This window comes from Fistularia commersonii, chromosome 16 (genome assembly GCF_037954325.1).
Source record: "Fistularia commersonii isolate RoL2024-O1a breed Wild chromosome 16, RoL_Fcom_v1.0, whole genome shotgun sequence".
Classification (NCBI taxonomy): Eukaryota; Metazoa; Chordata; class Actinopteri; order Syngnathiformes; family Fistulariidae; genus Fistularia; species Fistularia commersonii.
In genome coordinates, this window is record NC_141299.1 from 17,547,961 (window position 1) to 17,564,043 (window position 16,083).

A 16,083-nucleotide genomic window follows, 5' to 3' on the forward strand; every position below is an offset into this window, starting at 1 on the left:
CGGGAGGTGGCAGTGACAGGCTGCTACACCCTCACCTTTTCCTACTGGTGCGAATTGTGAGTTCAGCTCTCAGTCGGTCTTGGCCTTTTGTTTTTTTAATCCGGCAACGCGGACGCAATTAACCACGATGGCAGTAAAGGAGAGCACCAGGGAATTTTCCGGGTCATATTTCTATGGCAGCTCTTGTACAGACAACAAGTGAATTCTTGTCGAAATCTTCTCGTCTTGGCAACTGGACTTGAGTTTCTTCACTTGAAAACGTTTCGGCTCTTCATCCCAGAGGCTTCATCAGCTCTAATGACCTGCTTTGGAATATAGCTGCCAGGATTTTGGGCGGGTCTATGGTGACTTGTTGTGTAAATGGAAGAGTTCATCTGCAGAAGCTAGGTGTAAGGGGGATGCTATGCTAATGGGGCGCCCATTGTTGGAACAAAAGAGCACCCTTGTTGTCGACATGTCCGTGGAGGTTCTCAGTCATCCAGGTCAGGGTGAATTCTTGTCGAAATCTTCTTGTCTCGGTAACTGAATTTGAATTTTTTTCACTTGAGGAGGTTTCAGCCCTCATCTCAGAGGCTTCCTCAGTTCTAATGACGTATGGGAAGGAAAGAAACTCAAGTCCAGATGCCACGACAAAAACATTTCCACAAGAACGGGTGAAAAATACAATTTTTCTGTCGTTTTTTTTTTTCCGGTTTGCCGTTGCCATTATTCTCCCAGAGTTTCGTGTTGAAGCTGCGTATATCGACAAGAATTCACCATGACCTGGATGACTGAGAGCCTCCATGGACATTCATCAGCTATACAGGTGGTCCTCACTTAACGATGTACTCGGTTGACAACAACTCAAGAGTTTCGATGGGCTTTGCGATACCATAAAATACACATGGACTGCGCAGTGTTCTGAGTGAGTACGTATTGTACCTGCGCTTATAACTGGCCAATATTCATGCAAATATAAACACTTCAGGGAAAGGAAAGGTAAAATATCATGGTAAAAATGGACGATATGTATGCAAACACAGTGCGGTAAGACGGTAGAATCTGTGTTTCGCTTAACAACGAAATCGCTTCACGACGGTGCCTTTGGAACGTAAACCTGTCGTAAAGCGAGGACCACCTGTACGTGGCCCAGCTCACCCGTTCACACACACTCACAAAGATGCCGGCAGAGGTGCTGCGAAGGCGCTAGCTGTACCCCAGGTGCACCTGAGACACAGCCTTCTGATTGGTACTTGCTGCTTCAGTACTGCGATGGATTGTTCCAGGGTTCCACTTTAGTTCCAACAAAGGACATCCCCATTGGCACAAGGGACGCCTTGTTGTCTGCAGATCAACAAGTCACCGTGACCCCAAATCGCCCAAAACCCTGGAAGTTGGAAACTCCCCACAGGTCATTAGAACCGAAGAAGCCTCTGGGATGAGCGATGAAACATCTTCAAGTGAGGAATTCACCCTGACCTGGATGACCGAGACATGTAGACAACATGTAGCCTCGCACAGCTAAAGAGGTAACTGCGCAAATCTGTACGATGCCTTCGCTGAGATAGTTACAAGTCGTAGCATTATCATTCTTTTGGGCTGGAAAGGGCAAGAAATAGCTCTTGCGATGCAGTTCTTAGAGTAAATACACAAAATGTGATGTTAAGAAATCAGGATTGACTTTCAAGGGGCGGCTGGAGGATGTATGAACTCCACACTGTCGTATAAATGCTGATTTTCACGTCGCTCATGCAACAGTGTGCGCTCAGGCTACGCCCGCCGCCTGCTATGCGTGCGCGCTAAGATCCTTCTGCGTGATATCGCTGGTCTGGCAGCCGGTGGGCACCGCTGGACCTCTTCATCTGATATTTCTGAGGAATAAACAACGGCTGACCTCTGGCCATACAGCGCCTATGAAATGCAGATATGGAAATGGACACAGGCCTGCGGACTACTAAAGCATGCTACGGAAAGTCTTAAAAGCTAAAATATCCACAAAAAACAGAGAATACCAAAAAGGATGCAATATTTTGATTTCACCGAACAGAATCTGTGTGAATGACGGATGCATTTTGTTCGCTGGGGGGAAACACACACACACACACACACACACTCGGCTGTATGACTCCACCGTTAAAGACGCTTCAGTCTTTTCACTTCACCTCTTTTTTCACAGCATCACATTTTTCCTCCCATTTGTTCATTACTTGAAAAAAGGCCACTGAAGGTCTAAAATCATACCTAAAAATTAAAACGACTCATTTCAGCCTCTAATATACAGGACTGTTTCAGAAAATTAGAATATTGTGATAAAGTTCTTTATCTTCTGTAATGGAATTAAAAAAACAAAAATGACGTTTTCATGATATTCTAATGTTTTGAGAGAGGATTTTTGAGTTTTCTTAAGATAAGCCATAATCAGTAATACTAAAATACTAAAAGGCCTGCAATATTTAAGGTGATTTGTTATGAATCAGAATGTATGACATTTTAGTTTTTTTAATTGCATTACAGACGATAAAGAACTTTCTGAGACAGTCCCGTGTTATATTGTCTCACTGTAGGATAATTAATGGAATATTCTATTCTATTTACAAATTTTGCTTATTTTATATACTACATATTAAGCATATATTTATATATATATATGTTAATTATATTATATTATAATATATATACATATATATTATAATATATAAATAGATTTATATATATATAGAAATGTATAATTTATCATATATTATAAAATATTACAAAATTCAGCTAACTGCTCATGCTTCATCCATGATGGCTCCATTGCAGAGAGCCAATTTCCTCACTGCAATTAAAAAAGGATGAATTGTTATTGTTATTATTATCATTATTATTATCATTATTATCATTATTAAAATCATGGATTTGAGACGCCCAGCACTTCCTTGTGGGAAGCGCCTGCCAGCGCGCTGCGTATGTCCTCCAGCTGGGTACGGTTTGGATTCTATCCAATCACAAATTGATCGACGTAACAAAGTCAACAACCACACGGCGATGCCTCAAGCCCACCTTACAGATCTTGTACAGCGAGTCCTGCCCATCTCCGTCTGGGTCCTTGAAGTAGTCATGGGCCGGAAAGGTACGGTGGACGTCTCGGGTGATGACGCCCTCCTGGGCCGAATCCTGCGACGCAGACACACAACAGGGTTTGGACAAGTTAGTCAATACAACGGTAGCAGAACCTCAGCTTACGAATGCCGTCATCGCCGACAAATCGGCCTACAAACACAGATTTCCATCAAATATTGGATTGACCTGCAAACAAACCCCAGTGTGTTGTTGTAGCGTAGCGGCGTTCTTCTGTTATAACGCTATTTTCTGTATGCTAGCCCTCATTATGGCTCTGGAAAAAGTCAAAAGTGCTCATGTTTGAGGTGTTAAGAAGAAGATAAGAATGACAGTGGATCTGAAGAAGGAAATCATAGCTAAACGTGATAGCGGTGCGGTGTCACAGATCTCGCCAAGCACTACAATATGGCGGAGACGGAACAAAGATGCGCGAAAGACGTATCTCAAGGGGCGACGACGCTAACGAAGCGAAGATCTCAAGATTCAAAGTGTTTCTTGTCACGTGTACAGTGTGGAAACGTGTTGATAATGAACAGATTGTGTAAACATTGTTATAAATATAAACGGTGTTGGAAGTGCAAAGGTAAAACATTTAGCGCAGCTTGTTGAGCAACTCACAAAGTGCAGGTGCAAAAGTAGAAAAGTTACTGTTAGCTTGGATGAATGAAAGCAGCGTGCTGGAGATAGCGTTAGCGTTAGCATTAGCGAGGTTGTACATGAAAGCTAATTTTGCTGATTGAGTAAAGAAAACGCCAAATACAAGTGCTGGAAAGAAGAGAAAGAACAGCAGAAATTAAACTTATCTTTAATTTGTTTCTAAACCCAGTGAAACATTTTAAATGAATACAAGTTTTCACACTAAAAAAGTGTAAATGACCTGTTCGTTTGAACCCAACTTTTCTTTTGATATCCAGGAAATCTGTTCACAATCACATAACTCACGATAGAAACACAAACCTCAAAATACATGCTCCCGTATGTCACTGTTTGATTCTGAATATATTAATATTTGTCTCATTTCTTTCAGCGGAGGAAGCCCCGGGCCTCCGAGTCTCCGTCTGCGCCGTCTAATCCACAGCCACTGCAGTCGAAAAACACACACACACACACACACACACACACACACACACATAAAAACCAACCGCCTGTTTCTCTGCACACTTCCCAGTCGAAAACACTCGTGCGGATGCGAGCACTCGGCTCGCACTTTCTTTCCTCGTGCATACACAGTGTATCACGTGCACGCCATCGCAAACACGGCCAAAGAGAAGGCTGGTAGCGCAGCATTTTCCATCAAGTCACTGTAAGCTGCAGATAAACCAACCCTGAGCCTGACTAACCTTGATGTGGGTTTGTGAGCATCACAGAGAAAATGGGAGACTTTATGTGAGACAGGGAGAGTCAGAGAGAAATTTAATCTTTTTTTTTTTTTTTTTGCTTCTTTCTTCTCTCTTGACAGAGGAGAAAAAAGGGTGAAGTTAAGAGCGAAGCATCTAACAGAGAACAGAGACTTTCTGCTGCATTGGGAGAAACCATAACAATATCATCACACGTGTGTGTGTGTGTGTGTTTAATTCGTCACAGCCTTTGACCCTTCACTGTCGGTCTAAACATGACCTTGAAATCCACGGCAAACCTGTCGGTTCTCCTTCATGGAGACTCTTCGCCACCGAAACAAAAGCCCCGTAATTCGGAGGCTTCCTCGGACGCCGCCGGATCTCCTTTAGCTTTTAGCTTTGCTTTAGCGACTAAAAATATATTGTGTCTGAATGTCTATGGAGGTCGTCACGGTTAATCCTGAGATTGCGTCTAAGGTACATGCCATGAAAACATCAATAGCTTGATGAGGCAGAAAGGCTGTTTTGAAGGTGAGTCTGCCAATGTTTTTTACATCCGTGTCTCTATTGCTTCTGTACAAAGAGTCCCAAGACTCATATCTTTAATACTCTTCTTTTTTTTTCCCTTTTAAATTTTATTGCAGCACTATACACAATGCTCACTGGCTTTTTTTTATTGCATGCCCGCCTTATAGCAGATGATATGAAAGAGACAGATAGAGATGGAGAAAGTGGAGGAAAGGAGTGACTGTCGCCAAAACCTTTAGGAATTAGCTCAGACGCTAATGCAACCCCAAAGCCTTCGCTGTCGCCCGCACCCGTACTATTTATCGCACACATATTCGCGGCTTCGGCTGCGAAGTCGTTCGTACGACCGACTAGTCGGGAAGAAAAACCGTCGTACAAACGGTTTCCTTTTCTTAATAAGGGTCGTGCTTCGTGAAGCGGAGGCACAATTGAAAGTAAATCAGGAACTTTCTTTCAGCCTGCCAGCCATACGAGGGGAAAGGGAGAAGCAAGAAATGACACTTCTGGTTGAGTTTAATACAGTAAAAGGACCAATTTCCAAACCAAACTGAAAATACAGCAGGACTGTGGTGAATCTGATCATGTAGCATCACCAATCTGATGGTAGTGTCTCTTAGACGATTCCCCACTTTAACCGCACAACCCTTTTGAAACAAATTAACACGCATCATAACGTTATTATTTTTGCCTTTGCGCTATGTATAAACAAAAATATGTGCTGCTCCTTTTTTTGTTTTAAATCAACAAACAAGCGCAGGGAAAAAGAAATGACATTTCTGCACGCAACGAAACATTTTAAACCCCGAAAAAAGAAGATGTTTGGTTGAGGGTTGCGTTTCGGGAGTCTCTCTGGTTTCCTGCGGGTTCTTACATTGACCAGACGCAGGAATGCACGGTCACACACATCTCAATGGAGTATTTAACCACTTGAAAACATTGAGAAACACAGACTAGAATAGTTTCTAATTGACACATCGAGGCGAAATAAAAAGACTCTTAAACCTATTTCCACGAATCGTCTCAAGCGCCAGAAGTTCTCCACACCGGCGAACCTATCCGGCGCAAACACACTCGCACGTACACGCGTCAAAGGCTTTGACAGACACTGCTGGCACAACTGTGAGTAATGCTTTAATGAGATTTGTAGTGTGGAGGTGGTGTGTCGTTCTGTGCATTATGTGTTGGATATGGAACTAACAGTTTTACACCGTGTTCCTACGGCGGCACAAAAAAAACACTCCTCCTCTTGTGACAATGCTGAGGTTGTTTTTAAACCTGAGAGCAAAAAAAAAAAAAAAAAATCAGCTGAATAAAAAAATGAAACCCTCACAGTGAGGAGTATTTGGAAAACAAAGCCCCGAACAATAATCTGGCCACACACACACACACACACACACACACCAGGACTTGGCAATATAGATATAGACGTTTTTTACTTCCTCCCAGAATATTTGTGTTCACAGCTCCAACTTCCCTATCTTTGTGCCAAAACAAATACCGCTATATGCCTTTTAACTCAGTAGGTTAGTGTCTATATTGTCAGAAAATGCAGTGGTTTTTTTTTTTCCATGTCCTGTAGCTGAGGTCCGACCGGAACGCTGAACCGTGGACTCGGGGAAAAATTCAAAAGACGGGAAAACGGCTGAGAGGTTTCGGCCAGGACGTTTAATGCAGCACAATGTCATGTCTAATAATGTACACTTTGGTTTTTGCAAGATGGATTGTGGAAAAAAAATAACAGTGAAGTCGGAAGGGTCGGGTTCTGCTTCTGAAAGTACAACACAACGTCGGGCACCTGGATGAGCTCCGAACATGCAGACGGAGTCGGGTCTTCGGTTTCTGCAAAGCAGGTCTAAAATATCTGACTTTTACTTGTGAGCTGCGGATCGAGGGGGAATTACACCACGATGCGATTTGCAGAGAGGAGTTCGAGGCCGGATATCGGCGCATTTCTGTTTCCCTGAGATGGAATCTATGTCTGGAATATTAGCTGGACTTACAGGATATATTTCACATGAATAACATCCGTCAACGTCAATGTGTGAGCAATGTCAAGTGACACGAAATGAAAATGAATCCGGACTTCGAGTGTTTTGACTTTCAAACGCTTTTCGATGAAATGCAGTCCGTTCAGTGACGCCCTTAAGTCGGCAAAATCTTCACAAACTCCTTTTTGCAGCCTCAAAGCGTGGCTACTTCGGCGGCTACACGAGTGCACGACGCGACACTTTTATGTCAAAACCGTACAGTTCGAAAAAAATGAGAAAAAAGTTGTGTTTCTTCGGTCCTTTACGAGAATCGACGGAGAATATTTGAAACTGAATATTGACTGCTGATTAATGGATCACCCTGAGTGAGGTTCATCTATAACAGACACAGACTCTCATTACCATGGCAACGTCAGCAAGGACCAGCAAGAATCAGGCTGGCAGTGAAAGTTGTAAACACTTTGATTTAATAAACCATGCATGCCTCTACTGATTAACAGCCTCATTACTCAAGAAAACAACAAAAAAAGACGGGTCAAAGTCCTCCGATCCGCTCAAAGCGCCGCCGCCTTTTCTTGGAGAGAATTCCAAGGAATAACGTTTCGTCTCCGCGACGAACGAGCGCGGCGACCTCGCCTTTCCGTCGCCGATGAACTGGCTGGGATACGTTTTTATCCGGCCGGATCGGATGATCGGAGGAAGTGTCGCGAGGAGTCCGGCTTGCATATGTACCGTGCAGGGACAGGCCGTGCCGGTTATCTCGCACGCTGCGCGCAAAGGTATCCAAATCTGAATTTTCGACCGTGTGCAAAGACAGGCCGAGGTCAATGCTCTTGCGGCGTTTCTTTGTGCACAAATTATCGGTTACATAACGGCGGCGCTTCCGTGGAGATTTTGCAGGTGACATAACAAAGATGGAGGGATATGTGAAAGCATTAGCAGCGGCAGGGGGATTAAATCAACACTGTACGCCATCAGCCTGTATCTGATGCTTGCTTGCATTCGTGTGTGTGTGTGTGTGTGCGTGTGCACGAGTGTGTGTTTTCACCATGACTGTGTGCACCTGTCGAGATTTTTCGGATTTATCCCCTGGCGCCTTTAAAACTGACTGACTGAGGGGAGATTGTAAAGCAGATGGAAATGTGGCGCAATACAGTGGGAAAAGCAAAGAGCAAGTGGGGCGGCGGCGGCGGCGGCGGCGGCGGAGAAGCTGAGCAAGACGGAGAGAGGGGTGAAAGATATGTACACAGAGGGGAACGAGAGGCTACCGCTAATTGTAGCTCGGGGGCTCGTTGGGCAGACGGTCCATTACTCAGACAGAAGCAACAGGTAACCTACTTGACACGCGCCGCTGAAAATAAAAACTGCTGATTTGTCCAAACCCGCGATCCACCTCCGCATAACCCGATATCCCCGACAGCGCCGCTCTGTCAGGAGCCCCCGCCGGTTCCCTTAAGAGTTTCCCAGAGGTCGGCGGCGGCGAGGGAAGTTTCGGGAAGGTTTCACCCGTGCCCGGCGTCACAATCACATTGATTTGTAAAGCAAATTACATGGATTGCGCTACTGTGGGATTAAAAGAGGTTCTGTGAGATCGCTTATTTTTGTACCGTAAGAGAAAACATTTAAAATAAAACGCTCCGAGTGGCGTACTGAATTCTGCTCTTATTTTCCCCCGCCATTGGTTGTGCTGGCAGCTTGACAACACTTCATTTCTGTTCCACTACGGTACATTCAGGCATAACTAGGAATGGTTGTACGAAAAAAAAAAAAGAATAATAAAATGGAAGAAAGCGGGACTGCGATTGAACCTCTGATGACCCAGTTAAGTCGCGGATCAGAAGGGTAAGACGCGCTTCGACGAAGCCGAAACACGTCACAAAGAACAGCTGACGGTAAACTGCCTCCTCATCAGCGCCGCAAAGGAATGTGGCAAAAACGTCAGATGCTTGATGGAAGGGGCGGCGGTGCGACGTGGGCGGGTTATTTCAAATGTTAATCGCCGCCTTGCGCAATCTTTTCCTTCATCGCTACCCCGACGAAAAGGCAAAACGGGGGGGGGGGGGACACCCGTCATCTTGTAAGGGAAGAGAGTCGATCGGCGCGCCGTAACGCCTACGTTGCTGCGCGTCGAGTTTTCATTTGCGACTAATCGGGCTGTTTGGCGTTCGCTCCGGACAGACGATGACCTTGGTGAAGTCTAGACATCGTGTCCTGGAACAAGTAACCGCATTAAAGCTTTTCAAATGAAAGAATATCATAGAACGCCGGGTCCTACGAGACACTTAAAGGCAGAGGAGAGCTCCGCTTCCTCGCCGCCGCCGCCGCCGCCGTCGTCTTTGACCCGAGTCTCTTTCTGAATCAATGGGCGACCGAGTCACGATTCCGCGAGCGCGGCTTTAAAAGGATGGGAGGATATCGTGCACGCGGCCCGTAACTCGCGTGAAAAACAGCAAAAACCGGAGAAGGTGTTTCTGAAAAGGCACAAACCGACGTATTTTCCGGGAAAGCGATTCTGGCATACGTGTTCATCCTTTTCCGCCGCGAAATTTCCATTTTATTGGAGTATTTTCTCTCTGCGTTTTATTCACGCCAGAGAAGAAAGGCCCTTTTCGTCATTTGTTTCATTAAACACTTTGTTTAGGGTGATTTCTAAAACAGCCGGAATCGTTTATCATGCTAATGTAGGTGTTCACAGTGAGATGCTGCCATCATTTCCAAGGGGTGACTGGGCTCCCATCGGTTCACAATGCAAATGCAAATATTGCTATAATGGCACAGTACTGATAATTAGATGGTGGGGAAAAAAAAAACTCGTGAGGCTTCTATCATGTCATGGAAATAGAGACGGCGCTACGTTTCCAATTTGAACAGGTAGCGTCGGGGAAATGAAAGACAGGGAAAGAAAAAACGGCGACGGGTTGGAAAGAAAATGCAAACTAACGGGGTTTGCAGGCGCCTCCTTGTCAAGCCTTCCCCGGGTAAAATAAAGGTTAAAAATCAGGGGAACGGTTGAAAGGAGAGGGAAACGACTTCCGCATGGAGACGGACCGGAGACGACACCGCGACACGAGGAGGAAGCCAAGGGGAGAGTCGGCTCGGTGACTGGCAGTCAGAATATGAACTTGCCCTTTATCTCTCAGACAGATGGCAGCTTTTTCAGAAAACGACCAGCAGTGAAAGGCTGCTTTTGGAAATGAAGTTAAAAAAAAAAAAATGGAATAAATCCCCCCCCTCCCTACCCCGGAAAAATAATACAGTAAAGAAAAGAAGGGAGAGACCGAAAAAAGAAAATGAATTGGAGCAGGAAAATATCTGTTTGCAGGTTCGACGGCACAATCTTTCCACGTCGTGCTGGAGAGCATTTGTAACTGATACTATTTTAGAATTCTCTACTTTTACAATTTTATGACGGAATGCTTGATTTGATGATATTTCAGATCATAGTTGCTCCTTCAGAGCCCTTGAACAAATGTTGAAATCTTCTTCATGGGTTTAGATGTCGGATAATAAACGGACCACAAGAGCCAAGCAGGCAGCTCGGAAATATTTTGTTTGCTAAAGAGACGAGATAAACTTTATTGATCCCCATCGGGGATCTTTTGTCACAGTAGCGTAACAGTTATAGTATCAATAAATATGAATATGAATACAAATAGAAAGACAATAAAGATGGCAAAAGACATCCACAAACAAATGGACAGCAGAGAAACAACAACATCGGGGATAAGAATGGACAACACAGTGGAAAAAAATAAAAAAAATTAAAAACAAAAACGAGAGATATAAACCAAATAATACAAAACATTGCACGTTCTGACCAAAGTCCCCGTCTAACAGTGCCACGCTGGGCTTTCGCCAAAACATTTTCACTGTCTTTTACCGGAGTAGCAGCACGAAACCAGTACCATAACATATCGATGAGCTCTGACAAAACCGGAAACGGCAAATCTGGTGGACAAACCATCACCAGAGCGGCGTTGGCGACACAGACGTCCTGATCGCGGTGAAGCGTCCGCAAAAAAAAAAGGATGGGATGGCGGCGCTGCGGGCGGAACGGTCCGGCTCGTGTCGACGCTCCAAGGAAGGAAAAGCCACGGGGGGAAATAGTGGAGATACTTATTGATCCCGTAGGAATCAAAAGATCCAAAGAAATAGCAGAAGCTCTGCAGACTCCCGCTGAGAACGTTGCACGGTGGGGAAAAATGACTGAAAGTCTGGTAGATCGTGATCCTGTAAGATTCGCAGTCTTTGTAAAACTTGTCTTAGAGCAGGTGTGAGATGACGGTTTTCTTTTGAAAGCCTTTTGTGAGCGCCGGCCCACATTTCGGCACATATTGAATCTTTGCGGTCGTCTTTCTTCTAAAGATGACAAAATGCGTCGACGTCCAACAGGCGTTGTTGCACACGTCTAATAAACGCCGAGTCACGTGTCCAAGTATGTTGTTCGGATTTAGTCCATTCGAAGGGGCTCAATAAGCCTTTTCTGCTTCTTTTTTTTATTTTTATTTCCTTATATCGACCTTCGAACAAACCCATTTGGCGAGAGACCAACTATTGAAAGTCGCTATCTAGACGGGAATCGTTTTTTCTAACGTTTCTCTTTGTCGATGGGTGGAATTTTGTCGTTCGTGTAAATGTGCGCTCGGCAGTCTCTGCGCCGTACAGGTAAATGAAAAATGCTTTCCGTGCAATTCAAAGGTCCGCCGTCTCTCGCCACCGAGGGAGGATTTACGATCGCAGCGTTTGCAGGTTTGAGGAACACAACCGGCGCCGGTCAATAGAACGCCGTCGACCACATTTACCGGGAACGTCGCTCGGGTTCCTTTAGATACATGAAGAGACGCGCTCTCGCTAATCGTCGCCTTCCTGCATAAACCGTACGAGGACACCAAATCCCGTTCGATACGTCGACCCCTGTAATTATCCGTACGACCGCGTTTTTTGGGAAATCTGGCCTCGATGCCGAAAATGAGGCTATTTTATGCAAAAACAACACAGGCTACATTACGACTTCAAAGTCTAGCTGCAAGTCATAACACGATAATACACAATCTCTCCGCCGGCGCACCTGGCTCATTTGAGCACTTCTTATTTCTCTTTATTTCAGCGGGACACAGTCGGATAATCTATCGGCGCGATATTCAGAGGACAGAAGCCGGGTAATTAAAAACCAGCGCCCCTGAGGCCTTTGTCCCCGGTTGCTGGCGAGGACGTTTCTAGAGGTTTCCCTGGAGGGTTTAGTGTATGTGCGGTGGGTGCGAGGAGGGTAGGGGGGGGGGACAGCTGGTACGCCTGGCAGATTGCAAATTCATCTGTCTCTGTACCGCTGCCTTGGCATTTTAATGGCCCCGGCCAATTCTGCATTTCGATAAGCCGAACTGGGAATGCGGACCCGGTATTTGGAAGGGAGGGAAAAGAAATAATAACATTTCCCATTTGCTCGCGGGGGAAACCGCGATACGCCAGTAACTGGGATAAAAGCCGAGTCTGAAAGACACGCTCTTCAGACAATACGTTGAATATTTGCGACGTCAAATGCTAATTCCGCTTGTAACGCGCAGCCGCACGCGGCACCGCAAACATACAAAAACATTACCATATGAAAGATTATTACCGAGAACGTCATGCCTGCTTCAAAAGCCGCTTCTACGGCTGTCGGCGCGCTTTCAAGTAAGTCCCTGTTTCCTCCGTCCCTCGCTGTGTTCGGCTCGCTAACAGGATAAACCAATACACATAAACATTTATTCACTGTCGTGGAAAATCCCCGAACCCGAAACTTTTGTCTTTTGTTCCCACTAGTACGCCACATTGTGTGTTTTCATCAGGTAGCTGTTTGCACACACGAGGAGGCTGGCTTACTTTCACCAGGTAGAGATTCACGTATTTATGATCGCGAGACGTAAACTGGGTTTTAAACTGCTTCGACATATTGGAACAGGGGCGTCAAACTCACTTTCACCGACGGTCGCGGCAGCATCACGGCTAACTAAATGTACTGTCAAATAAATACAACTACTCCTTCATGTTAAATAACTGTAATAAATGTATGACTATATTACAAGTTGCTCTGTTCCAAAGCCAGCAGTGTTTTTGGACGCGGCTTCGGTGAACACATTCTGCTGCCGTCGTAGTTTGCATTTTAATTCTTGGACAATTTGTAGTTTTTCTAGAAGGCTAACTTTAGCATTCTTAGCTCGTTGAAAATGGCATCGATGTGGATACGCTGCGATCTAATGCTTTGCAGGTAAAATGATCGGCATGAAACGTCGCTTATGCTCAATGCACGCGTTTGACTTATTTATTTTGAGACAATTAGACTTTTTAAGATGTTCTCCTGGGCCACATTTGGCCCGCGGGCCTTGAGTTTGACACGTGTATCAGGTCAACAGTAGTGCTATGGACGGCGTGGCTGTTGAGCCGCATTTTGTAATAATGGTGCATTTTGTAATAAACGTCCAAAATATTATAATTTTTCATTTCATTTTGTAATACAGCCGCATTTTGTAATAAACTGCCCCAACGCATTTTGGAATAAATTTTGCTGCATTATGTAATAAGTTATTACATATTGAGAAGATTATTACAAAATGCACTTGCAACTTTTTTATTCTCTAGGAAATGTAATAACATGGAATTTATAGAATATTCTCTGTTGTTACATTTTGGACGTTTATTACAAAATGCACTGTTATTACAAAATGCGGCAAAAATACAAAAATAGTGTGTCCTTGTCGAGATGCATTTTGTAATAAACGTCCAAAATGTAATAACTTTTTCATTTCATTTTGTAATAAAGCCGCATTGTGTAATAAACTGCTGCATTTTGTGATAAACTGCCCCAACGCATTTTGTAATACATTTTGCCACATTATGTAATAAGTTATTACGTATTGAGCAGATTATCATAAAATGCAGTTGCAACTTTTTTATTCTCTAGGAAATGTAATAACATGGTGCATTATGTAATAACAATGCTAAAGCGTAGTTTATTTGTTTGTTAATTGTATTTTATTTTACTTTAAAGTATTTGTAAAAGCTATTATTAGTATCACTGTATTAGCCTAGTAGCTGTACTTAGCAGTTACTATCAGTACACTATTCAAAGGTTGCATTAACAGAGAATATTCTATAAATTCCATGTTGTTACATTTCCTAGAGAATAAAAAAGTTGCAACTGCATTTTGCAATAATCTCCTCAAAATGTAATAACTTATTACATAATGCGGCAAAATGTATTACAAAATGCGTTGAGGCAGTTTAATTACAAAATGCGACTTTATCACAAAATGAAATGAAAAAGTTATTACATTTTGGATGTTTTTTTACAAAATGCACTGTAATTACAAAATGCACGAGACCTGGTGCAGAAAACAACATCGCTCATGTTGTGCAACATGTACGACTGAACATGAGGGAATTAAAAAAAAAAAAGGGGGGGGGAAGATTTTCCAATGGTTTGTCACTGGCATTTCATCAACTGTCATTCCCCCCACGTGTCGAGAAAAACACTTGGCGTACGATTGGATGAGAAAATGGAAGCGTCGCCTCTTCCGCTAAGTGCTACGAGGCGGCATCCACTTCCACGCAGCCCCTCGGCTGATTTGTTTAGGGTTTTTTTTTTTTTTTTGGTTTTGTTTTTTTGCATCAGTAAGCGTTGGTGCGTTGCCCCTGTTAGTATCAGTGTTGCAGTATATTGCCTCGGCGGGAAAAACAACTTGAAACGACGAAGCCCTCGTCACGGTCGTATAGAAGCCTCGGCAAGCGGCGAAATAAATATTAAAAACATGTTGTTCTATTCCGGGATGAGTCGCCCCGCTCGCACAAACACACAGAGGACCATCACAAGAGGTCAGTGGATAAAGTGCATCCCCCAAGGTAGCTGACATTTTCTGTGCTGTTGTTTCAGTGGAGTTTATGAGTTGAATCTCTGTTATGTAGGGACAGAAGACCCCGAGGGAGGATGTAGGTGGAGTGAATAAAGGGTCAGATGCTGAGCGGGTCACTTTAGGTGTGTGTGTGTGTGTGTGTGTGTGTGTGTGTGTGGGGATGTGATGGTTGATATGTTTCACGCGTAACGTGAGCATGGCTCCGTGTTTGGGAGTTTTGATTTTTCGACCTGTTCCTCGCGCCAGAAAGACATGAAAAGAGAAAAGGTAATTAAAAACACAAAGATGTATAACAAAGGCACTCATTTCAATACAATCTTTTTTTTTTTTTTTTTATAAACGCAAATAACAGTGCTGTTTGTTTCTCCACATCCTCTCTCGGTTTCCATGGTGATGGAGTCCACTTAAGTCATTTTCGGGAAAGTTATAGACAATCAGTGGAGATGTACTCATGTTACCATTAGAGTAACAATAATGGTGCATGTTTTTTCTGCAGAAATGTGCAGTAATGGTGTCTTTTTTTTTTCTGGATAGAATAAGCACATCGTTTTTAATCAAAGTACACGTGGAACAATTTCCCCGTGGACACGGAGAGCCGATAAGACACCGGCATGACAGCTGTGGGCAACACCACTCCCGTTCCCTCGGTTTATTTAGTGACTCTTTCCTCCCACTCTAGCGTCGTAAACACTAGCGCTGAGAAAGGACTAGCAGCATAGCCGGAGGTGAGTGTCCTGACCATTACCACTCGCTAACTGCAGCAAACAAGCTGGCCTGCGCACTACGAGGAGAATTACTGCCTTGGGAGGTGTGGGGCGAACGAGAGGGGAGGGCATATATTCAGCAACCTAGGGAGTGACTTGACTGTCTGGCAGTATTTATTTTATCTGTCTAACTGAGAAACTGGATGTACATCTTGTACCTGTGTGGGGGAAGTTTATGCGGATTTAAAAAAAAACAAACAAAAAAAAAAAAAAACAATCATAATAAATAACGTTTTTCACGCCTGCAAATCAATCGGGTCGTCTTTGGGAGCAGAGTTGGAATGGATAGCAATTAACACCGGATAAAAAATGGACGCCCATACTGACAGTACACTGTAGCGTACAGTTGTTATTGTTGTTATTGGATTTGTTTGTTTTTTTTTTCCCACAAGAAATACTTCCTGGAGTTAAAGGAGCCAGATGTGGCTCTGGAAACAATGGCGACAGAATACACAGCAACACAGTTCTCAGCATGAAATATCACCATCATATTTATAAA

General features: G+C 43.9%; 1 protein-coding gene across 3 annotated transcripts in view; it reads right to left on the reverse strand.

Annotated features, from left to right (window-relative positions):
• The window catches only part of rabgap1l (RAB GTPase activating protein 1-like), a 122,259-nt gene that overhangs the window by 42,609 nt on the left and 63,567 nt on the right, over nt 1–16,083 (reverse strand). For all 3 annotated transcript variants that reach the window (XR_015107311.1, XM_086162397.1, XM_086162396.1), the window contains one exon: nt 3,022–3,135. Coding sequence is in view for 2 of the 3 variants with exons in the window: in XM_086162397.1 (XP_086018523.1) it covers nt 3,022–3,135 (114 nt within the window). In the remaining variant the exon portion in view is untranslated. The remainder of the gene's footprint in view (nt 1–3,021; nt 3,136–16,083) is intronic.